At 36.0% G+C, this 25,367-nt stretch overlaps 1 protein-coding gene across 5 annotated transcripts in view; it reads right to left on the bottom strand.

Annotated features, from left to right (window-relative positions):
• The window catches only part of LOC121727230 (calcium-binding mitochondrial carrier protein Aralar1), a 40,834-nt gene that overhangs the window by 14,672 nt on the left and 795 nt on the right, over positions 1 to 25,367 (bottom strand). For 2 of the 5 annotated variants that reach the window (XM_042114942.1, XM_042114944.1), the window contains exons 2-15: positions 23,675 to 23,813; positions 20,816 to 20,992; positions 19,888 to 19,979; positions 18,372 to 18,566; positions 17,554 to 17,792; positions 12,311 to 12,401; positions 10,539 to 10,614; positions 9,648 to 9,856; positions 8,972 to 9,052; positions 7,508 to 7,720; positions 6,192 to 6,314; positions 5,543 to 5,645; positions 4,785 to 4,875; positions 1,735 to 3,834 (exon numbers count right to left, since the gene is read on the bottom strand). In XM_042114942.1, the coding sequence (XP_041970876.1) occupies positions 3,675 to 3,834; positions 4,785 to 4,875; positions 5,543 to 5,645; positions 6,192 to 6,314; positions 7,508 to 7,720; positions 8,972 to 9,052; positions 9,648 to 9,856; positions 10,539 to 10,614; positions 12,311 to 12,401; positions 17,554 to 17,792; positions 18,372 to 18,566; positions 19,888 to 19,979; positions 20,816 to 20,992; positions 23,675 to 23,813 (1,989 nt within the window). In that variant the 3' untranslated portion in view covers positions 1,735 to 3,674. Of the gene's footprint in view, positions 1 to 1,734; positions 3,835 to 4,784; positions 4,876 to 5,542; positions 5,646 to 6,191; positions 6,315 to 7,507; positions 7,721 to 8,971; positions 9,053 to 9,647; positions 9,857 to 10,538; positions 10,615 to 12,310; positions 12,402 to 17,553; positions 17,793 to 18,371; positions 18,567 to 19,887; positions 19,980 to 20,815; positions 20,993 to 23,674; positions 23,814 to 25,302; positions 25,365 to 25,367 lie in introns of those variants that run through there. The other 3 variants (XR_006035630.1, XM_042114943.1, XR_006035631.1) reach the window with 3 other exon arrangements.

The following is a 25,367-nucleotide window of genomic DNA, read 5'->3' as shown; positions in this document are numbered from 1 at the left end:
ATAGATTCATCAACATAATATAATACGATATTTTATGTTCTCAGTAACACTTAGGTTGTGCTTACAAATAATTTAATTCATAGTTGGTTAGCAATAAAAGACATAGGTAACTATTAAAAAATATATGAGATGAAGAGATAACAAAATAATATTATATTATAATCGGAATTGTGTTTCAAGAAATAATATAAGTACTTAATATTATGACAATAATTTATAAACGCAGACACTTTCTTGAACAGGGTTCATGGTCAGCATGTTTTTTTACATACTTACTAATAATTGCAAATTCAAAGTTTTAATAAAAGGTAGGCATTTTGGGGTATCCTATCACGATGCTATATCAGGTTTTTATTTCAACACATTTTTAAATTGAAGTTTTCTAGATCTTCTATCAAGATAAAAATCAATTCATTGAGAAATACCTATTATGGTCTTGCTAAGTCACGTTTGGAATAACTCATTTATCAGACTCATCATTATTTGTCATATAAATTACTATGAGATATAATGTTATGTAAATTTATGAACTAACCGTGAAGTTCATTCATAGGCAGATAGTAGATCAGAATATTTTGGTTGCGTTATGACAAACCTAGCCACTATATGCCACTACTTAGGCCGCGTTCAGATGACATGCGTCGACCACGCGCAGGACCCGCACACGCGTCGTGCCTGCATTACACCCGCGCACGTCCCACGCACGCATTAACTACTAGTGACTGGACTACTTCGTTCAGTAGAATAGCCACAGCGCGGGCGCAAGGAATGTGCAGCGCGTATGCGGGATGAGCGCGCGGCGGGCGCGTGGCGTCTGCGTGGCGTACGCGGGTGGAATTCGATAAATGCAATTTGAGATCTATTGATGTGCCTAAAGACTTAAATAAAATCAACTAAAGCGAGTTTGAGGCGGTTGCAGAAGCGCGTGGCGTGGGCGGGGCGGGCACGTGTCGTCCGAGCCTTACACTGAATTGAAATATCTCTACCAAATAATGGTCAGCCAAGATGCCTATGAATTTACAGTCGAACTTATTCGAAGTTCTATGGTATGTACTACATTAAATTATGGTGGCTAAAACCATAAAACTGTAGTTTTTGTAAATGTTTATTATTTTACCAATAATTGTCATCGTTACGGGCTAATATTGTTGGTCCTAATTCACATAAATGATACACACATATTTTATAAGTATTTTTATTTAACACAAAAATGTACAATATCAATAAATATAGAACCTAATCACATCGGCTTTCACTTTTATAACTATTCAGTATTCACTTTATACAAAGGTTGTTACACAACATTTACGCTAAAATATAATAAAAAATACGATTCTGAGCGTAATTGTGCAATGCGGACAATCCATAGCATTTAATTCTTGCGACAGTGCACTTTTAATGACTTAAAGCACTGCTGTTTAAAGTACAGATACTTAAATTTATATCTATTAGGTTTTAAAAACCTATGTTTCAATTAAATTAGTTTTATATCTATATGTTAACTATAGATTCGAGTCAAATATATAAACGCAAAGAATATAAACTTAGTAGCGGGAATTTTAACTAAATTTCATGAAGGGTTTTACAGCGGAGTTAATTTTATAGTTTAAAATGTGTCACTGCAATACTTATGGAACTGTCCAAGCTAAATTTATATCTGTCAAAGAAATGTTTTGAAATATTATGTATCATCAATTCCTTACATACTACATAGAAGACAACAAAATATTATAATCTCGTTTGTATACTGCTTATATTTCAACAATTCACTAAGTTTGTACAGTGTAAATTCACAGTTTCTGCCAAAGCTAACTTGATATGAGACGAGAGGACCATTTCGATTTAAGACGGTAACAGATTCGAGCATTTAATTAAATCTTAAATAAAAGCGTTTATAGTGAATTTTAATAATAAAGTATTTTAAAACCTCGTGCTGTATTGAGCTGCTAAAAGCGAAAATTTCACACAAAAATGCTCAAATCTATGTATCATCTGCGAAAAAATAATTTAAAAGCATAAGCAAGAACTTGAAAAATTCTACAACTTTTTACTTTACCATTTGTACGCAAATAGTTAGGCCTTCCGAGGAAATTATTAACTTTTTGAATACACGATCATCACAATGTACACAGAAAAAAACCCTTTAAAATTAATAACATATTAAGGTTGTATATAAATTATAAATGTTTTCAGATAAAAGCTTGAGATAAAAAATAAAATGCTGCGAGGTGCAATGGACTATACGTGTGAAATGTTTTTTGATTTATTTCTATCTATTTATTAATATTTAATAATTAATAATAATAATTATATCAATTTAAGACCTTATTAAGAAAGAGTCATTGCATATTTTTCTATGTTTTTTGTTGCCATTTTTTAAAAGATTTCAATTATTGGCATATATCTTATGGATTCCAAAACATGAAAATTTTGTTTGACTTTCGTGGCAAAACGAGTCTTTCTCAACAAGATCTAAGTTATCAAAAATACCGCGTGTATAACATCACACTGTTAACGACCTATATTTTTAACAAAATCAAAACAACTTTATACACGAGTTTTTTTCTTAAACGTTAATTTTGATAACTTTAATTTTAGTATTATTGATACGTTTACGATGACTCCTGATTTGCTATACTTTTGTCAATGTCTTATCCTAAATAGCAAGTAAACAGTTTGTTCTAAGACAAAAGTAAAATCAACATTTTCATTTCAAATTAAGCTATTTCTTTTTAGAAAAACTTCTTTCTATTAAGAAGAATAAAATATTGTTGGAAAACCTCAGAAAAAACTTTTGACAAAAAAGGTAACCAAAAAATAGGATATTCATTGATAAAAGTAAAGTCGTTTAGAATTACTGCACTCTCGCCAAGGCAGTGATAATTTGTCTAATATGAGAAAATTGATTCATCAGATTCGCTTGATCTACCATTCTCCTTTTATCTTCTCACAAGATCTTAACTTCTATTCCTTTCTTGTAAATCAATATTTACAATCGAATAACTATGTATTTGAATATTTCAATAGATGTTGGCAAATTGATCACAGTATGCCGCATTTGAATTAAAATCAAGCACGATCTATCTACTGTGCAACAGAATCTCGATACCTATCTAAACTCGATTTGTTTGGTGTAAGAAATTATCAATACTCCGCGTTACAAGCATTTACATACGTAGTTATCGATACTTGAATTGAAGTAAAATATCGAATATCAAAAGGTGATCGATTCGTCAGTATTTTGTACAGCAAACAAAGCACCGTAGATATAAGAATATCTCAAGGACAATCTCCTCGATCACTGTTCATAGTTACAATTATTGCTACTATGTATAGAATATCTACGCCATGTCTCCACCTCGATCGATGTTACCGAATATCGATAACTACACATCAACGCCTGGCTATCGATATTCTACACATCGTTACCGAATATCGATAACTACACAACTTGTGGATAACGTTCGATATTCTGTTACCGAATATCGATAGCTACATATCGACTCCTGGCTATCGATATTCAACTACATAACCACGGAATATCGATATCTACATAACGATGGAATATCGATAACTACACAACTGCTGGATAACGTTCGATATTCTGTTACCGAATATCGATAACTACATAACGATGGAATATCGATAACAACACGACTTGTAGGTATCGATATCTACTGCTGGCGGTAAGAGAAGCGCGGGAGGGATATGCCGAACTTGGTCTCTAGTCCGGTGAGTACTGGCGTGGCTACTTGGTACCCGCCGATGTGGTGCGGCCGCCGCGTCGACTCCTCCACTGATGATGTTACGTGCTGCTCGGAGCCCGTTGGACGACTGGAAGATATTTGTGAAGGTTGAGTAAAGGTAACGGAGTTACGGTGATCCTTAAAGATATTTCGAAAGGTTGAACGAAACCATTAGTTTACACTAGTCGTAGCGACGCCTAATAAAGCTGTTTTGCAACATTTGAAAAAATTAAGCACGTCGCATTTCGGAGCGCTTTAAGACTACTAACACACAGATATACCTGGATATACTGTCTCACGTGCCGAACAGTAATGCGTTATATTGCGTGCTGCTCTATCGCTTTTTACTTCGTTACGTCGGCGAGCAAATAGTTGAAAGTATGTTATTCATGTGACACAGTTACAAAAGAGGTGCAGTCACGTAATTTAACCTATCAACTCCCAAGCAGTCGAATTCGGCCGCGATAACAATAGAATAACAATAGATTTCCAAGAATTCGAGATCGAGGGATCAAATTCTAGATAGCTAAAAGTATGCGTCGCGTTAGGCTTGACCTATAATATGCGTCAACGCGACAGAGCAGTTTGTCCGCTACACCACGAGATGGCAAGCCATTATATTATGTTAGTAGAACAGCGCTGTCGCACCGCTATTTAAATAAATTGTCTGTGATCTCGCTGTGTAGCGGCCGGGCCGCTAGATCGGGCGGACGCATATTGTCCACGTATGGACATCGTGGCATAAAGTGCGACGTCCCTGGCGCACGGACCTCGCGGACCTGCGGGGGTGCCGGGGGACAAGGCGGAACGGGTTTGGAGCGGCGACGGCTCCCCGAACCACCGGCGCACGCGCACGTCCACTACATACTTAATTACCAACATTGTAACAGTCGTAATAATATATCGGAGTTCTATGGCTTGCATCTTTCATTTATCTACCAGTTGATAGGACCCGACACATATAAATCAAGCTTAAGGAAGATATTCGTCTATAACGATAGATTGGGTTAAATTTTGTTAGAATAAAACAATACTCACGATCCTCCGAAGTCGACGAAGAAGAGACGCTGCAATATCTCGTACGTGACGAGCGTCACGGCGAACTGGGGCGACGAGCGGAACACACGGGCTGAAAACATAACGAGATGTGACTTAGTGACGTTATCGGGCTGGGTCATGAGTGTAAGGTTTTTGAATAACTGTGAATACATAAATTTATACCTGAGATATGAACAATGCACATGCTACAAGATTGTTTTGTGTCTTTTTCTAATCACTAGAGATCGCCCAATGGTCGTCCCAACCCAACCTTAGATTCAACGACATTAGGACTTACTACCTATATTTTGTAAAAAATGTTGACTTTATCATTTTTTTTTTCAACTCTTGTCTCTGGGACTTAGCTGATCTCAGACTGGCCGTGTAAGCATTGTCTAATAGTATCTAAGATTCAATAAAAAAAACTATAATCCATTTTCAATTTCTCAACTTGTTGTCAACAGACTTCAACCATAAATAAAAGAGTATAATTCGTATGTATAGGCTTGTCACTCAAAAAATCTGCCATTTCTCATGTGTGTGTGTTGTAGTGTGTGTAATGTTTTATTTGTTAAAAAAATGTATGATTAAAGCATAATTTCAAAATAATATTAGCTCGATGCACTCCTTCACCATATAAACTATAACTGTGCAAAATTTCATGCACCTACGTTTCTCCATTTTTCGTAAAAAGGGTTACAAAGTTTTTCGTTCGCGTATTAATACTATGATTACACCGAAAACAATTAATACTTTACCTATGGCTCCCTTCCAGAATGCTCTAGCGCCCTCCTCTGCGTATATTTTTCTCGTTGCATCAATTACTCCATTATACGTTGTCTGTCCAGATCTAGCTACCACCTGTGAAATATATACTCTTGAATATAGAGCTCTTAAGCACTGAATCACTGTACAATACGCATATCTACCTTTAATTTGGTCATTAACTATAATTAAAGGATACGAGTAATAAACTGTTGCCTAAGAAGAGATGACAATTTTTGTGAACACCGCTTCAGTAAATAGATAATAAAACTTGCACTCAGCATAGCGAACCTAATAACTTGCTACTAAAAACATTTTAATTGTATCATCAAAGAAATTGACTCATAGGCAGTTGACGGACCTATGTCATTTGGTCAGATTATGTTAGCTGTGATCTGTAAGCTGGGTTTGACATTCGTATCGATATTTGACACGCGACCAAACTCGTTGGTCCGCTATCTGCCTATGAATCAACTTCTCTGATAGTACATAAGTTACACAAAGTTTTCTTCATGTCAAAAGACGCTTAACAGAATTTATGTCACTCCTTTTATAAGGGGGAAAATATGAACAAACTCGACTGGCAACTTCTGAAATCGGCATACGCCAAAAGAAGAGGAAGAAGAAAAAAATGTAAATAACCTGTAGACGCGTCTTGATGACGTCAGCGGGCGTGACGAGCGAGGCGGCGGGCACGCCCGCGATGGCGCCCGCAGCGAGCAGCGTCAGCGGACTGTTGTAGCCGTTCTCGTCCGCGAATTTTGCCTGAAATCATTTACTACTATAACGCCTCTAGTCTACCGACCCTGCGAACTGCGAGATATCTGCGAAACAGGAATAGAGCGAGATGCAATATAACGCATTGTCGTGTGGCGGATGAGACAAATCGGTTCGCCGCTGTTTCGCAGTACACAGCATCGGTGCACTAGAGTCGTTAACGCCGTGAAACGAAACAGAAAAATTCGTATCGACTTTATATGCACTTAAATTAATTGACTACACAATAGCGTAGTGAATGAAATTAGGTATTCTACATAAGAAGTTGGAACTGAGATAAATGACGACTCTTAATTGTATTGACTAAAACCTAAAGAATTACTGGATATGTGGAAACTCGTACATCAAAGTAGTGCAAATAACTTATGACTATAACTGTCACATGCATTTCCAAGAGAGAAATAACTGCTAAGTAATGACTATTATTAGCTAGCTCATTACTCATTAGCTATTTAGCTGGCGTTTTATAACTTAAGAAGTACGCGTAGGTATTTAACTGTAAGTACCACCCGCGGCGGGTGGCAAATCACTAGGACTAGACTCACAAGCGAGCGGTGATGCACGTGCAAAATTTTTCGTCGCGTATCTACTGTTTACTGATCATAGAGGAATTTAATTAATGATACTGATTTAACCGCTCTGACAAAATCGTTATAAATCTTATAAAAATGAACAATTAAAAAAGGCCAATTAAACATGTATTTGAATAAGGTATTTAAATACAAAAACTAAATAAAAACTATACAAACATAGCAAATAAACCAATTTCATACGAAGAAACACACAAACTACACAGAAATAATCAAAAGTTACTATGTTTAAATTGTAAAAGTTTCCTGCACAATAATCGGATATATAAAACTACTATAAGATATAGGTTGTATTACTAAAATTTTATATTACTATAAAAGGTTTGCTATTCGTACTAATAGTAATTTAAAAAAAAAGTTTGTTTCCTAAAAGGCGAAAACCTTGATTTCGTCAGAAAAGGTACGAGTTATGCGATAGAAAGAAAGCGGACATGTAGGTAAATATAACAGTAGGCACCTAGCACTGCGCGGTCGGAATTTGAACTTTATAGTATCGTAGCATGAGTCGTTGTTTCTTTAAACGGGTTTCGCTAGTGGGAATTCTGTTGGTACTACTAATATATATTCTGTGGTTATAACAAATAATGGTACCTTAGTATGCGCATACACGGGGAAGTATATAGCACTGAAGGGCACATCTCGGAGCAGGCAGGCCTTCGCCCCCTTGTACAGGCCGAAGAGTCCCAGGTCTTTGACGACTGTCCACGCTCGGACTTTGCTGCCTCCCGCAATCTCACCCGCCACTTGAAGACGGATCTTGACTATTTCGAGTGGATTCGTGAACACCACTTGCGAAGCGCCGGCCTGAAATATTACTGTTTGATTAAACATAACTACAGTCTGTCAAGATAGAGTAGACGCAGTACATTTTATAAATGTGATCACGCTCAAAAGGTGGTTTTTAGGGTTTCGTACCCAAATTGTAAAAACGGGACCCTATTACTGAGACTTCAATGTCTGTCGTCTGTATATCTGTCTCCAGGGTGTATCTCGAGAGCCGCTATAGCTAGACTTCTGAAATTTTCACAGATTGTGTATTTCTGGTGCCGCTATAACAACAAATACTAAAAATAAAATAAAGTTCATGTTTAAGGGGGGTTCCATACAACAAACGTGATTTTTCTTTTTGTATTTCCACAGAGAATGCTTATACATTTAAATATTATCACCTTGCACATTTTATCTCGATTTGATAAGGTTTTCATATATTATTTTATATGATTTAAAAATTGCGTACAGTGTCTAAGGGTCTACACTCTACACAGACGGACCGCATTTCAACTGCAATCCAACTGCAAATTGCAGTTCAAGTGCAGTTTGAATGCAGTTGACACGACTGCAATAGAACTGCAAACCAAACGCGCAGTCGGATTGCAGTTCAGTTGCAGTCAGCGTGCAGTCGTGTGAACTGTTTGGTTTGCAGTTCTATTACAGTCGTGTGAACTGCATTTAAACTGCACTTGAACTGCAATTTGCAGTTGAAATGCGGTCTGTCTGTGTAGACCCTAAGTTCTTTTTTTAAAAGCTTCGATTATTACGTTAAGTTATATGGATTTAACTAAATGGTTAAAAAAAATTGTCCTAAAGTATTTGAAGAGTTACTTTAAATAGGTTAAGAGCGATGGTTGCCGATGGACATTATAATACTTATTATGTTTTTAAGAGATGAAATTTTTTGCGAAGTTTATTTCGGTCAATTATTATTTTCCCTAAAATGCCTTGCCTTTCAAAAATATCATAGGTTTAAGCCTCGGTGTCTAAACACTTAACACACCATGTCGAAGTTACGCGGCGAAAGTTCGATATGATTACGTCAGCAATGTCATACGCATACAATATATTATATAACGCAACGTAATTTCGGCATGGTGTATAATCGGTAATTTAAAATACATTGCAGGCGTAATCATGCCGAACTTCGGCCGCGTTTTTTCGGCCTATTGTGTGTTGTGTTGACCTTTATTAACTTTATGGTGTGCACACTTAGACACGAATTTATGACCAATAAAAATCTTAAGTCGTAGCAATAGTAGATACAATACGTAAAATACTTACACAACCGCCAGCCAGCACTTCAGCGTAAATGCTTATATTTCCTTTCTTGTCCATAAACTTGTCGCGAACGAAGTCGTTCATCTGAAAATATCATAAACTTTAATCAGTAATCTTTATATATAAATCTCAAAGGTGACTGACATGATGATCTATCAACGCACAGCCCAAACCACTGGACCAATCGGGCTGAAATTTGGCATGCAGGTAGATATTATGACGTAGGCATCCGCTAAGACAGGATTTTGATCAATTCCACCTCCAAGGGGTTAAAATAGGGGTTGAAATTTTGTATATAATAATACTTGTTAACGCGAGCGAAGCCGCGGGCAAAAGCTCGTTATAGATAAATATCGTTACCTTTTCACGTTTTTGCAGCAAAAATATATTTTGTTGCAAACTATGTTACAATATTCATCAATTTATTGCACTGATGTGAAAATGTCTAACTTAACCATTATCTCATAGGTCTATATGAAGTTGGATGAGACGAAAACGTATTATAACTTCCTCCCAACATACCTAAAATCAATGTGCTATGTTGCCCTATACATTTTTGCCTTCTAACGAGAGTCAACTACATATAGGACATAGGACTAATAAAGATTCTATATATAAATAAGAACCATGCCACCCTATCATAGCCCTAATAACATAAAGCCTAAATACAGTTACTTACCGTCAATTTAATAGCCTTCTCCGGGGCCACTCCAATGAGTTGAGGCACCAGACCTCTGTACAGGCCGAAGATACCCTCGTGTCTTATGACCTTCTTGAAGCAATCCCAGGAGTTCCTATACGCCACCTCCCCGATAAAGGAGCCAGTTCTTTGATTCTGCATTCTGGTCTTCACCAAGTCGATAGGGTACACCGCTGACGCGCCGACGGCTAGAAATATAAATATTGGAAAGATTAAATAGAGCTTCTAAAACAGGGGTCACCAAATGGCGGACCGCGGTCCGCGTCCGGACCGCCGACCTATTGTGTGCGCACCAAGAATGTTCGAAGACGATCTTCGTTCATCTTAGGACTTCAACATCTCCAGGATTTAATGTCAATATCTATAGCTTGCACCAATATTTCACTCCAAACTTAAGAGAGATAATTAGAGCTATAAAAATGGTTACTTTTCTCATTGATATCTAAAAAAATACCTTTGTAATTTCCGTAATTACCTTTGTTTAATTTTTTTTTTTTAAATAAAATGTGTGGACCGCGAAGGTCATTTCATGTCGTAAAACGGACCCCGAGCGAAATTAATTGGTGACCCCTGTTCTAAAACATGCTGCTTTTGTGGCACATCAAGGTACATAAAAATTGTATGATTCCCTCCATCGCAAAACGTCAATTGCAAATCCAGTGTTGGTTTATAGTTGTGTACGGCAATAGGCAGCTGATGATAATGATGTTGGTTTATTATACCTATACAATATACATACCATACATACCAACATGTGAACCATTCAGTAGAAAAGTACTTAAATAAATTTCAAGTCTGAGTTTGAATTAGCATAAAATCATCCATTACCGACATGGTAATGGATGGTATTATTCAATTAAGCCCGCTCACCGCCAGCAATAGATCCCAGTGTGAATCTGTAGGTGCTCTCCAATATTTGTATGAGTATGCTCCTCTCCTCTGGACTCTGGAACAAATAAACCGTATTCATACAAATTTCATCCAGAACTCAATAAATAGTGCGCTGTGGTTCAAGCATGTCGAATGTGAGCATGACTTACTGTGTAATATAATATATTATGTACTAGTAAAGTTCAAAAGTTGTACAGAGCGAGACGCAAAATAATGTCCGTACGAGCGAGTAAGATGAATGTAGTTTCAACAGTTTCGTGTCATTTTTGTTTGTTTATTCAATTAAATTGCAAATTGTTAATGTTTGCTAAAATGCATACGGAAAACAATTATTTTTACTAAAACATGACATTGTTATTTTTAATCTGTTGTTTTCTTTATGTAAATTGTATGAGAAGATGCAGGTGTTTATTGAATGCTTTATTGCTACTGAAATGTTAGTCGCTTTAACTGAAGAACGGTTATGGTAATTTCAAAGGAAGATGTAAAATAAATTCAACATTTTAATTATTTTTTAATGGTTATGAATGGATAATAAGTAGTCTAGTGAACAAAGTATGTAGCAATAACTACATGATTTTTTATTTATTTTTTAACAGAAATGAAGTTAGAAGTTGTTTTTTACTGTATAAGCAATAGGCTATAAATAATCATAATTTTAAGGCCAATTTCAGTGTAAGTTGGGATTGTGTACCTAGTTGTTAAAATAAATAAATAAAAGAGGACATTTATACTAATAAAAAATACCTAGGTAATAATCTGCCTGCTCATCAAGTTTCAAATTAAAAAAAACCTATAAACGCAATAATATAACATTAATATAAGAAACATAATTAATATAAGATTGTACGTACAAAGTGTGCGGAGTGCACTCAAGTATACGCACTTGCGTGCACTGCACGGGTACGCCTTCCAGACCGGCAAACCGATTTGTATAGAAATAATAACATTTTGCCTTGCAAACACCTTTTATAACCTTAATCTAACCAACTCATTTGAGAAAACATTTTTGGCGGATATTTTATTCACAGTTGCTGTCGACATATTTTACTAACTACTAGACAAAATCAGAAAGTTGTTCTTACGTTCGTTCAAAGGATTTCAATACATATAATTGTTCTATTGTATCAGGTAAATGTGTGTTTGAGTTAATTTGTAAGATGTGTGAAAACAATTTTGATACGACTGTTTACAGCCTATTACGTAGATATTTTATTTAGGACTTTTATTTATTACAATAAAGTTAATTTACTAAATAGTTAAGAGGAAAACGGGAACTTTTGGATATTTATCTAATAAAAATAATAAATTCTTAATAACTTTCTTAGTTGTATTTTAATTATAAAAAAAAAAAAAACTGTTTTTGAGTTACGAAAATAAAAGGATCAAGCACGATATTAACTTGAAATATCCAAATTTTCGTTACAGAAAGAAAGAAACATAGAAACATCATAAACTCTTCACGTCAGTGTACTCACCAGCAAGCCTCCCAAAAAGTCTAATCGAGAAGGCTCATTAACCATATTTACCTCCTCCTTTTGTGCATTGAAAGAAAGAGAAAAATACATAGCAGTAAGTTAGTGATGTTTCCAAAAACAAGTCTTATACGTAAAGACCTAGAGAGGCTATTATACTTAAACATACATCAAATGCGTGTGCTCGCACGGCTCCTGTAAGAATTATTCTATGATGTTAGGATGAAACGGATGTATATGTACAGTGTGGGTGTGAAAGAGAGGGAAGATGCTTACCGAGACTGCCTTGATTTCGGCGACTCGTCGGGTTACTTGCTTGAAGTATTGCTCGGGGGTGATCGCATTCAAATCGTTGTATACTATCCGACTGGAAGAAAGAAAAATATATTTTTAATTTTAAGCCAAGAAGAAGCACTTTTAGCTTGCAAAGATTATAACAGCCATATATTTACAGCTGGGGTTCAATGCATGCATCTCTAGCAAAGTTGTGCTACTTTCATTCTTTATTGAATTCGAAAATATTAAACGCAAAATCCATTCAACATGGAGTTGCATGTAAAAAGTATTATGGAATTTATAATGATATTACATATTATAATATTTAGTAGGGTTTAAAAATATGTACTAAAGGTAAAACAATTTTTTTTAAACGGGCTTTGGCCCACCACACATTCCCACCACTGTATCTCCTGTGTCGCCAGGATCGACAGCGGTATCCAACCACGAAAACCCTTTGATATGATCTCAGGGAGCCCGAGGGACATGCTAAAGCTGTCTTGGGACCCGCAACGAAATTAATCAGAAGAAGATAGGAGGAGTAGGAAGTATACAGTTTTCCCTCCCCATAAAAAGCGGGAGACAGCACAAAGTTGCAATGACCGAAAGTCAAAGAACTAAAGGGAAAGCACCACGGGAATAATTAATGTTAATTATGACTACTAAGCTAGATCTAAGTTAATGTTGGAATTTCTTGTGTTACACTGTTTCCAGTAATAATTATGACAAAAACGCTTAAAGGCACGGAAGTTCCTTGCGCTGTCTACGAGATCATCGTAATATGGGACTCCAGATTTACAAAGTATGTTATTAAGCATTATAGATCTTTCGTTATGCCAGAGGTTACACTCCCAGAGAACATGATGGGTGGTTTGTTCAAACATGTTGCCTTCGGTCGAGCACTCGCACATGGGTGATTCTACTAATATAAATCCATAGAGTTTCGCTTTAAAATTACCATGACTGGTCAGGAATTGAGATACGCAATGATCAATATCCATCCAGTGTTTGGATAGCCGTTGACGTATATCTGGAAAAAAGTTATAAAGGTGGCGACCTTTTGTGGAGTTATCCCAACGCGTTTGCCATTCGGACATTAGGAAACGTAATGAATCATCTAAGGGTTCAAACAATCTAGCAATTTTTGGTTTATGGCGAGAGTTTAAAAAGTCCAGGCTAGTAATGTTTTTATTGTGGTAACTTACATAGTCGCACGACGCTGTATTTCAAGGTCTACGGCTAGCACAGGTAAAGCTTCGGTACTTGTGGTTCTGTAAGCTTTACACAGGAATATGAGAGCAAGACGTTGGCTTTGTAATAATTTGCGACGAGCCGCACCAATAGTTGCTCGGTCCGCCCACACGGGAGCCCCGTAGCATATAGTACCTAGAAATGTCGCTGAGTAAATTAGTTTGAGAGTTTTAAATGAGAGACCCCATGTTGAAGTGGAAATTTTGGTAAATGAATAAAAGTTACGTTTAGCTTTCTCACCGGTATGAATTATATGATCTAAAAACGAAAGTTTATTTTCTAAGTAAAACCCGAGATAACAGAGCGACTGCTTGCGTTTAACGTTAACATTGTTAAGTTTAATGCTGGGTGTCGACAAGAGGGATCCCTTCAAGAGTATTTGGTAGGTTTTATGCGCGGCAAAATTTAAGCGGTTGCGGTGGCCCCAGTCCGAAATTAAGTTTAAACTTTGGTTTGCTTTTGTTTAAATTTCGGAACGTGAGTTAGCCTGAATAATGAGAAAACCATCATCGGCATAGCCAACTAGTATGCGAAGCGGTGGTAGGGGGAGGCATAGCAAATCGTCGAAGCCTACGTTCCACAATTTAGGCGAGAGTACGGAACCCTGTGGACAGCTGCACGTCAGGGTTTTAGCGTGAACGCAGTGACCAAGTTGGAGCTTAGTTAAACTGTTATAAAAGTAAGAACGTATCAAGTAGTAAATGTTTGAGTAGCACCCTCTATTTTTTAATTTTAATAGCAGCATGGGCCACCACGCATTATCAAAAGCACCCGATATATCTAATGAGATAGCAACAACGTATTTTGTTTCTGATAGATTAACAATTTTTCTGACTTCTAAGGCCGCATCTATAGTAGATTTCCCGGTGGTGAAACCATACTGCTGACTATGAAATTTAGGGCCACCGGGAAGCAGGCGCGGTACGATAAGGCGTTCTAACAGTTTACCTAAACACGGCAGAAGCGTGATCGGACGGTAGGATTTTGGATCGTCTGAAGGTTTATTACCGGCTTTGGGGATCAATTTTATACTTCCGCGATACATTTATTATATACGAATAAAATTGATGAGTTCGCCGCTATACAGGATTGTTTTATCATTAGGTTTGAAATTTTATCCTCGCCCGCAGATTTTTTCATAGGCAAAAGATTTACTATTTTAATAAACTCATCGGATGAAGGCAAGTCGGAAGGCGGTGTTTTGATGGGGTCTAACATTGTACTTCTAATGGCGCGATGGTATTCGTCGTCTAAAGTGGGCTCGTCGTCTGGAATCAAGATGTTCAGATATGCTTTAGCCGTATCCTCTAGGCTACAAGTATAACTGTTGTTTATTTTAATGTTTGAAATAAAATTGGACGCAGAGGTATTATTGGGTTTAAGTTCGTGGTACAAAAAGGACCAGGAGCCCTCCTTATCCAGTCTATTCGCGGCATTTTTAACATATTATTTTTCGCTAGAATAACGGCGGCGCGGTATCGTGACCTTGAAACACGAAGGTTATTTAAACTTAATATATAAGTGTCATCCGAACGACCGATTCCCGATTTACGAAGGTTATTTATTTTACGTCTAGCTTTTCTAAACTCTCGCCGAAGGTAAAACAAAACTTCCTACTTTTGGTTAACTGATAAGTTCAAAAGCGTAAAGACAAACTTCTTTCAAACATCTACCGAACCCAAAATGTGTAGATCCGTCCAACGCCGACATCCCACTATAAATATAATTATAATATTATATTAGCTAACAGACTAGCTATAATATCATCGTCAGTCGTTGATACATTTTTATTTTCAGTCGGCATTATGAAATGTTTTACATACAAGTATTGCAAATATTTAGCTAAATAGGATATGATTATGGTTATTCCATTTATTAACAATTTTCCGCAATGAATACAATGTTTTATCCATGAGTGTCAAGTTACTTTTTTAGTGTATCAAAGGACAAAGCATTGTAAAGCATATCAGTTTGAGTGCCCTTTATTTAATAAGAATATTTACACAGTGAGTAATTTTACAAAGCGAAAGACCAGCTGACCTTGTACAAATATTCGTTGTGTAATTTTTCTTTATTAGTAAAGGGGTTTATATACACCAGACATACCCGTATGTGGGGGGCCCCAAGCGATAATTAAATGGTTTTAAGAAATACCATCAGATACCAGCATAGAAACAGTCAATTCAAAGGGGTCGTCAAAAATGAAATTTCTTAAAAGGACTTTCTGACACCAAAAAGCAATGAGTTTCTAAAATACTAGAGTAGCAATGTCTTACAAAAGATTCTCAGAAATGCGTAACCACTTTTTTGTTCAAAAGACAATGTCAAGTCATATATTCGTTATGTCATTATGTATGTGAGATATGCCTGCAGGCATCTTCGAAGTGGCAACGCGTTGCTACCGTAAACTTCCAATCTAGTTACGTTAGTAACATAGAATATCATTGCCAAAAAGTTTTAGATTGCTGATTGCTGATTTACACCGCTGATTTACACGATATTACCAGTTTTAAAGTTATCTTTTATCTGCGAATGAAATGCAATTGTTATAATCCGGTGATAGATTAATCAATACTTCCCGATATGTAAACTATGCTATATCAAAATAACCGACAAGATTAGATTATGCCATTATTACTTATATACATGGAATCTGTTCCCGAGGAAACGAAAGATTATTTATAAATTTTAAAGAATAGGACATTTTTAATCCATTTTAATACTGATAGCTACACTGATAGTGTTATCCTAGTTCCTACACTGGCAGCCATAATAATATATGTTTCCTATGCATTTTCTTTATTGAGAAGTTCGAGTAGACCGCGAACAAATTGAAGACCGCTCGGCGAATATGGAAAGTAATATTCGGCACATGTGTAAAATTATCCTCCGCACTAAAATACCAACGTGTCATAAGGGATAACCTGATCGCGATCTTCCTATAACGTTTTCCGCGCGTCTTTTAGCACGGAAATATTATGTACACGAGATTAATGCCCGTTTTCACCAACCACCTCCTAAAAGTGTTAGGAGGTGGTTGGTGGTGTAGTGGCCATTAAGTGTACCTGTCTTTCAAGTTTCGAACATCGAAGTTTCCTAAGCGCGTCGGTATATATACGACAGCTGAGATGTATCACGTGGGCTTCGGCCTGACCGAGCATAACACCTCGCTCGGTCGGAAGATCTGCCTTTGTGGCCACCACGCTTATTCTCACATTTTAATTATTGTTTATGGGTTACTTACGTCCTTAGGGCCTAAAAACATTAGCAAAATATAAGGGATTTCAAAAACGTGTTTGTGTTAAGAAATACATGACCCTGAAAGAACGCTAAGTTAAGGGCGGTTGGTGAAAACGGGCATTAAATTGCTAGAATTAAGTTTCCTAAACCTAAAATATTATCAGAGTAAGTACCCAGGGTTTGCTATCAAAACGTCGCGTAAAAACGTGTGTGAAGTTTATCGTACTTTATTAATGTGGCCCTTATCACTTTTGCACGCGTTATCAGCTCTGTCAAAACAGTCTATCGTTGCTTTAATTAATTTACTACGTAAGAATATAATTTACTGACTATTATGTGCCACGCAGTTTTAAGAACGCTCGGAAATAACAGCCGAGCACAGTGTTGAATAAAAATTGAGCACTGTTTGGCTGCAACAATAGAAGCTTCCCTTCTAGCTTCTATTGTTGCAGCCGAGCACAGTGCTCAATTTTTAGGTACTTATCTCTAGAACAGCGGTTCTCAAACTTTTTGGATGCGGAACCGTTTTAAGGAGTGACATTTTTGACGGACTCCCTAGAAACAGAATGTCCTGTCTTTGAATTGTCCTCATGCTGGTGTCTGATGACATTTCTAAAAATAATTTATGTCGCTCGCGGGGCCTCAGGGCTCCACGGCGTCGTACGGTCGAGAAACGTTGTGAAAAGCCTATTCGGCACTTTATCAGAAAATGGTGAAACAGGACCTAATACTCGTTTCAAGCCTGAACTTACCCATTAGTCTGATGTATCATATCACATAGAGTGAACAGTATGTCCACCTCCAGCGGTGTGATCTGGCTCATCATCTGTGCGGAGTGCAGGAACTCTTCCTTGGTCACCTCCTGAGTGCGGTGGCCGTTGGTGGCGTTGAGGTATACTCGCTTGATGAGTTCCATGTTATTGAGGAGGGAGTTGAAGGCCATGTAGTACGGGAAGCTTATCTTCCTCTCCCCTTGTGGGAAACCGGACGACTGGAATGAGAGTTTTTGAGGTTAGTTTACCGCTTAAAATGTGGGTGTAAGACAGCTTATTTGACATCCTTACTTAATAATTACCTATCATAAATTCAAGATTTCGAGGTAACCTCAGCAAGACATCGGCAAGAAACCAATAGAGGATTTTTGAGACGGTTTAGGTGTATAAGTTGTTAAGGTTTTGTGGAAAGTAGTCGGAGCCGCGGGATTTTACCCGTTCAGTTATATTTTTGTGATGTTGCCAAGCGTCAGTGGTCGACTAGTAGATAATCGTTTGGATAAGTACTTAATCCTATTACTATATTCAATCACTATAATACTGCATTACATATAATATATAGAAAACATTTTTTACAGAGGACAAGACCATACACAATACATTAAAATTAATATTACATAATGAATGTGGGTGGTGGTCTCTTCACAAACCACTGAACTGTTTCAGATGAAAATTGGTATCGAGATACTTTGACTTGAAGGACAACAAGGATATTTTCTGTTGTTGGAAAATATGCAGTTATAGCACAATAAACAACAATGCAAGCATTATATTATGGTACTATAGTATATACTTACATTAATAACCTTATTCTTCAGGTCCTTAGTGAGGAGATGGTTCTTCACCGTAATCATGATGTCCCTAAAGTCAGCGACAGTAATGAACCCCGTGCCATTCTTGTCACACTTCTTGAAAGCCTCCACTCCGTATTCCTCGTGGAAGTCATGAAGAAACTGGCTGAACTCCGGATAAGTCACTAGCCGTTTCTTATCCTGGAAGTTTGAATTTGTAATATTAGAGTTGCGAATTTTGATTTGCATTGTTTTTTTTAGTAATAATAAAGCCTTTTATTCAATTTACCACACAGTAAATATTACATTAAGAATTGTTTAACTAGCAAGAGTTGAATGTGGTGAAGTTGTCCCTTCACGGGTATAGGCCTCCCCCAGCCTTTTCCAGCCTTCTCTATCCATGGCTTTGTTAATACAGTCTTTTCCAGCTATTTGAACTATGTTATGCGACCATTTCTGTTTTTTTTTTTTGGGTGTTTTATATTTTGGTTTTAATGTTTTTTTGTGAATGTCCATGTTTGGCAGCCATATAGGAGGCAGGGCATGATGCAGCTATCCATAATAATTTTCTTTGTAGTTAAGTTTATCTTTCAAAGACCAGATTTTTTTTATTCGTCTTGTTACCTCCTCTACGTTACTGTTTGTATCCATTGTTATTTGTTTTCCCAGGTTAACATAGCTGTCAACGTAATCGATTGTTTGTCTATTTACTTTTATTGGTATTTTGTTGTTGTTGTTGGTCATTATTTTGGTTTTTTTTGTTCACGTTCAGTTCCACCTTTTTACTCTTGAATCTTGATACATCAAGTGTTGTGATCATTTCTTCCAAGTCTCTATGTGTTTCTGCCAGTATAACTAGGTCGTCTGCAAATCTTAGGTGGTTTAGGTATGTCTCATATAATTGTTTGCCTTTTTGTGCCCAGTTTATATTTTGGCTGAAAATGTCCTGGAGCACGGCTATAAAAAGCTTTGGTGACAGTAGGTCACCCTGTCTTACTCCACGCTCTATTCTAAAGGGTTCGCCAATGCTTTCTAGTTTTATTCTGCTTGTACAGTTTTTGTATATTATGTTTTTAATATGTTTAAATATTAATTGATGTTTATGTTTCCATATATAGCCGTGGTTGATGGTATTGAAGGCTTTGCTGTAGTCGATAAATGCCATGTAGAGGGATCTGCTGTATTTTTTTTCATTAGTAGAAGGTGTTTGTCTTCAAAATATCCAGCCATATAAGGTCTTGAATTAAATCTTAAAAACTTTATGACAAAAACTCGGACTATCTCACTCTTAGAGATTATTTCTAATATTTAAAGAACTACAAAATATGTCCTCTCATACTAAACTCATAAAATACATGCTCCATTCTGTAGCTTTTAAAATGGATTAGTAGATCTATGCCTTAGAAGTGCCTTCAAAATATGTACCAATAAAACATTGATCTTACTTAAAGAAAAGAGGGAGCAAATATTATCTCCATAGTATAACTTGATTGATAATGTGAATAACAATTTTAGAACATACCTTGCCGAAGTATAGCCGTATAAATGTGCTTTCCATGTTGAAAGGCAACTTCTTGTATAGCGCCGTCTTTTGCATGACCTCCGCAAACTCATCTAAGAAACATATTATTTTTTAGTCAATGTCTTGGCAAAAACACATTCTTAGATTTAAAGAAAGTTTTTTAGAACATTTTAAATTTATAACAGTGGTAGTTTGAAAGTATTAATTTAAAATTGACCATAATTAATATTATGGAACAATTTACATCATTAAATGAAGTTAATGGAACAAGCTCAATATGTGGGTGTGACCTTTTTCTTTGGTAAAACAGGCAACTCCCACATGTCGCAATTAATATAACATCCAATTACTCGATGCGAAATATATCTAGGGTTATCATTGTTAATTATTATAATAACAAGAACCATTATTAACAAGGTAGTGCCCTAACACTTATCTAGGTATTATGTTTACTTATGACATATTTGCATGCTAACATTGCTAACAGTGAAGACTAAAAAAGGGACCTTACCCTTCACTTGTTGCTTAAAATAATAATAGAGCTGCAAACTGGTGTCGCAAATCCTAAATTTAAAATTAATTATTTACCAGACAAGTGCTGCCACCTATAGCTTCTGCAAGGTCCCCTTTTCCAAGCAGATATTGACAGTAATTTTGGGTTGCACCAGAGGCGTGGTTATAGTTAAAGTTAAATATGGCGTCCAAACACCCCATATTCTCATACGACATCTGTCAATTTTTCCGGTTATAGTTAAGGTTAAAGTCAAAGTTAGTTGGTGCAACCCAGTCTTACATGTATAAGTTAGACCCGTCTTTAACTTGGAAGTCAGTAAGGATTTAACTTTAGCCTACTTATCGCTCAGACTCTGGCAATTCCTAAAACAGGGAGGTATACTAGAAACGAAGAAGATGAACTTCTAAAACTCACCAAAGGCGACAAGTCCATTCCCGTTGGTATCGAACAGCTGGAAGGCGGTCTTGTACAGGGCATCCGGGACACACAGCAGACCCTCGAATGCCTGGAACTCGGAGAACGATATGTACCCGTCCTTGTCCATATCCACGATTCCAGCGATGAGCTGGACAGACTCTTTGTTGTAGTCATCTGAAAGAGAGAGGTTGATATTTAGATAAGAGATCTCAAATTTTTGTATGACTCTGTCATCTGAAAGAGATAAAAAAATTGTTCGAAAAGAGATAGCTAATTATAGCTGGCATAGATTTGTTTTAGACTAAAGGTGCCGATTGGCAGCGGACGACATGAAGCAACCGCAGACGACGTGTCGTCGCGACACTACTGGTTTGTATGTATTTCTATGAAATACCCTGCGCAGCTAGCGACACGAAGCTAGATACATAATAATAAAAATAATAATAATAGATCCCACGCCGGTTTCGGTGACGGTGGCCGGTTTCATTGAAGCCAGGCCAGCTACGCAGGAGTAATTTTATAGTGTGTGCGCAGTGCACAAGAGCACTCTTTATTCCTTTACTCTCATAACCCAGTGGGACGGAAGACCGACACGACCGGCGAGAGATCAGGCGCAGGACCGACTTTTTACATGCCCATCCGACGCATGGATCATAGTACTTGTCAGATAATCAGGTGATCAGCCTGCATTGTCCTAACCAAACTTGGAAAAAACATCGAACCCTCGACCTCCGAGTCAAGAGCCGCGCTCTATACCACTAGACCACGAAGGCGTTAGCTAATACATAGAAATGACGTGTCGCGACTTCGCGAGTCGCGACGACACGTCGTCTGCTGCAACTTCATGTAGTCGCCTTCCAACTTGTACCTTTATTCAAGGCATTTAAGCAGCGGCAAATAGATGTTTGCACACAGTAAAAGAATAAAAACTTCCTCACTTTGAGCTTGGGTTGTTGCAAAGAGATTGACAATGAATGAAAGCTATCTTTTTAGAAACTAAACCATGACATGAACTTTACAAAACTAATCTCAATTATTTACACTAGAATTGATTAGTCTATACATCTAAAAGAAGTCATTAGCATTGGATAATAAAAGGATTTCCTTGAAAAGCACATCACAATGTATTCTGCAGTGTGCATTTTATTCAGATTTCAGTGTTTTACACTGCAAGTTGCACATTTTTTTTGTAATCATGTAAATAAAACATACCTACTGATAGTAGGAGTGCTAATCATGACTGAATTAAATAATTACAATTAATTCGTGACATGTCCCCAAAATTTGAATTTGTTTAAGTGCATAGCTGGGCATTAACTTGTTAATCCGTTAATCGTTAATTAACGAAGTTAACATTTTGATTAACGGATTAACTTTTAAGTTAACTTTTAAAAATATTAACGGACTCGTTAACATCCGTTAATATGCAGAAGTCCGTTAATCGTTAATCCAATGCCTACTATTTACCGCACGGCACCGCGGTGCGGCGCGAAAAACAGGTTCAGACAGTTAGTATGAAACGACAAGTGCCGGGCGCCGCGGCACGGCAGCAGCAAGTGAAACAAAAACAATACTAGATATATTTTCAGGCGCATGCGAATGAGAAGAGATTTGTTTCGTTTTATCATTTCATTATTCCTTACTCAGCACTAGTGCTTATAGAGTGAAGAATAATTTGTTTATTATTGTTATTATAAATAATTACTGTCAGTGATCATTAATTGCATGTTTATAAAGAAGAGTGCAGTGTAATTTAGTTAGGTATTTACAATAATTATAGAAGTATTTTGTTTTGTCCCTAACCTGTTAACTTCCAGAACCTAAGCCAACAAGTTTTGTATGTACACTAACGCAATGATATAAGTTATAACAAGGCCATATTACACATATTAACGGGTTAACGATTAACGTTAACTTGCGTTAATTCGTCCGAATTAACGCAAGTTACAAACTTTTTTTAACGGAGTAACGATTAACGAAGTTAACTATTTGATTAACGGTGCCCAGGTATGTTTAATTGTCACTTAAACAATTAAGCAAATTACTATAACAAATGTTATGAATTCTCACTGCTTACAGATGCTTAAAATTCATACCATTGTTAATAAATTACCTAGCTTATTAATAGAAATTATTCATAAATATTATGTGTGTAAATATTACTTATAAAGATATCATATTACAGAATATAATATCAATTACATGTATGGTTCTTGGCAAGCTACTAATCACTGCAATAATCTACGGATAATAAAAACTAAGGAAACATAACTCCCATACTATTACCGTTTTAAATTTGGTTCCTTTCGAACTGTCATGTAACGTCAGCCTAATACCACTCAAGGCCACCTAAATATTGCAAATGTATTGACATGTGTACCTAAAGTACACACTTTTGACAAGTATTGTAGGACATGTTTTTTGACGGAGTTACTCTTCCTTCGTTTTTATTATTCACTAGCTGACCCGGCGAACTTCGTATCGCCTAACAGTTGATTCTTTAATTTTTGTATGGGAGTATAGAAAAGTGTTGTTTTTAGACTTTTTCAGGAAATTAAAATTTTTTATTTTTTTTTTAATTTTTCTCTCCATAAGAACCATCCTCGTACTTCAAGGAATATTAAAAAAAAAGAATTAGCGATATCGGTCCAACCGTTCTCGAGTTTTGCGCTTAGCAACACATTCAGCGACTCATTTTTATATAATATAGATAGGCATTAATGTACAAAATATTTTTACTTTTTTATTCCTACTACAAATATGGCAATAACTGCATTCAATAAAAATAATTGTAACTGCAAGTTGCAACATATAATTAAGAGCATGGATTAAAACAAGTAAATTATATCAAATTACCTTCGTCAAACAATCCAAGGAATTTCCGTACGAAGTCTTCACTAGTGATGAATTTTTCACCATTTTTATCTACTGTTGCATATTTTAAAAATATTTCAAGCAGGCGATCTGTGTCGGCCCGTTTCAAATAACCAGCCCCCTGAAACAAAATATATATTATATATATTTATATATGAACATGAACTAAGTACTATGTCGAAGAAACCTATAAATTGTCATCAATAAACATCTAAAAAAATATAGCCTTTATGAATGTATCGACACTTCATTAATTTTGATTAGTAGTTTTGATGCCACAAACACACATACATAGATTATATCAAAAACCCTCCTAGTTAGAAATATCGTTTTTAATTCATCAAGCCCCATACGGTCACCGGACCGAGACACAATAGAAATTCTATTGTGTCTCGTTTTTCCACGATTAACGGGTCATTTAATGAATAGAAACATTTTCAAATAATCTTGCAACATGGGGTCATGACCATGATGATAACAGAGTAAAAACATATTTTCAACACATTAAAATAATCCCATTGATTTTATTTTAAAAATACCTAATGGTGTGATTAGTTACATAACAAGCAAAGAAAATTCTAGAATGCAATCTTTCAAGTTATTTATTACACTTTATGATTTATATGGATCACCAGATCTTTTAATTTAAATCATATTAAAAATTTACCACCTGGAATTTATTCTACCAAAGTTTTTTTTAAAGAAAAACATCATTTAAACTTAACAAAATATATTCTGTTAGCTACCACTTTCGAGATTTTTCGCAAATAAAAATGTTGTTTGTCTTATCAAAATGAAGCTACTCATCAAAAATTTGCTTGATAGTAATAAAACAAAATTGTTCTAGGGCTCCCGTACTATAAGAACCTGCAAGAAGAAAAATGTTTTAAAGAATAATTTGAACTTATTTATTTTATTATAATTGTGAAATTAAAAGTGTGTCTGCTGTATTTCGGAAACCTTATTTCAGATAAACTGTAAACACATTCTGTTTAACCCATCATATAGCCCCATAAGCTCACCGGTGAGCGAGACACAATAGAATAACAATAGATTTCCAAGAATCCATGATCGAAGGATTAAACAAAGATACATTGAGTCCTGACTCCTGGGACATAATTTAAGATATTTAGTTCTTATAACAGAAAATGTATGGTTAACATGTGATAAACAAATTACTGCACATCAAAGTTGCTGACCATCAAATCATGTAATTGTAAGAGATAATTTAATAAACTGACAAATCTTAAAAAGCTCCTTAAGGATAAAGTATGTAAAAATCAATATTAGATTAAATTTAAGATTATTAATACATTATAATATACTGATAACATAATAAAAATAAACTGTGAATAGTTCAATTACACTCATTACACTATTTATTGAATAAATCAGCAAATGATTATCTCCAATTACATTCAACACTATACTCTATATATCTCCAATTACACTCTATTAAGACATGTTGAGTCGCCAACATTCTCTTACTGATATCATTAATCTCAATCACACGTTTTTAATTGTCACTTCACATTAACACTTTTGAATATGTAACACCAAAAATATTGCCAAATTGCCCGTCATCACGAGAATAAAAATAAAAAAATTACCCGATGTAAGGTCATTGTGTAGCAAAGGATGGAATCAAACTAAATTAATGCACATAATAGTTGAC

The sequence above is a fragment of the Aricia agestis genome, chromosome 5, assembly GCF_905147365.1.
Source record: "Aricia agestis chromosome 5, ilAriAges1.1, whole genome shotgun sequence".
Lineage (NCBI taxonomy): Eukaryota > Metazoa > Arthropoda > Insecta > Lepidoptera > Lycaenidae > Aricia > Aricia agestis.
This window is presented reverse-complemented; position numbering and strand designations above follow the sequence as displayed.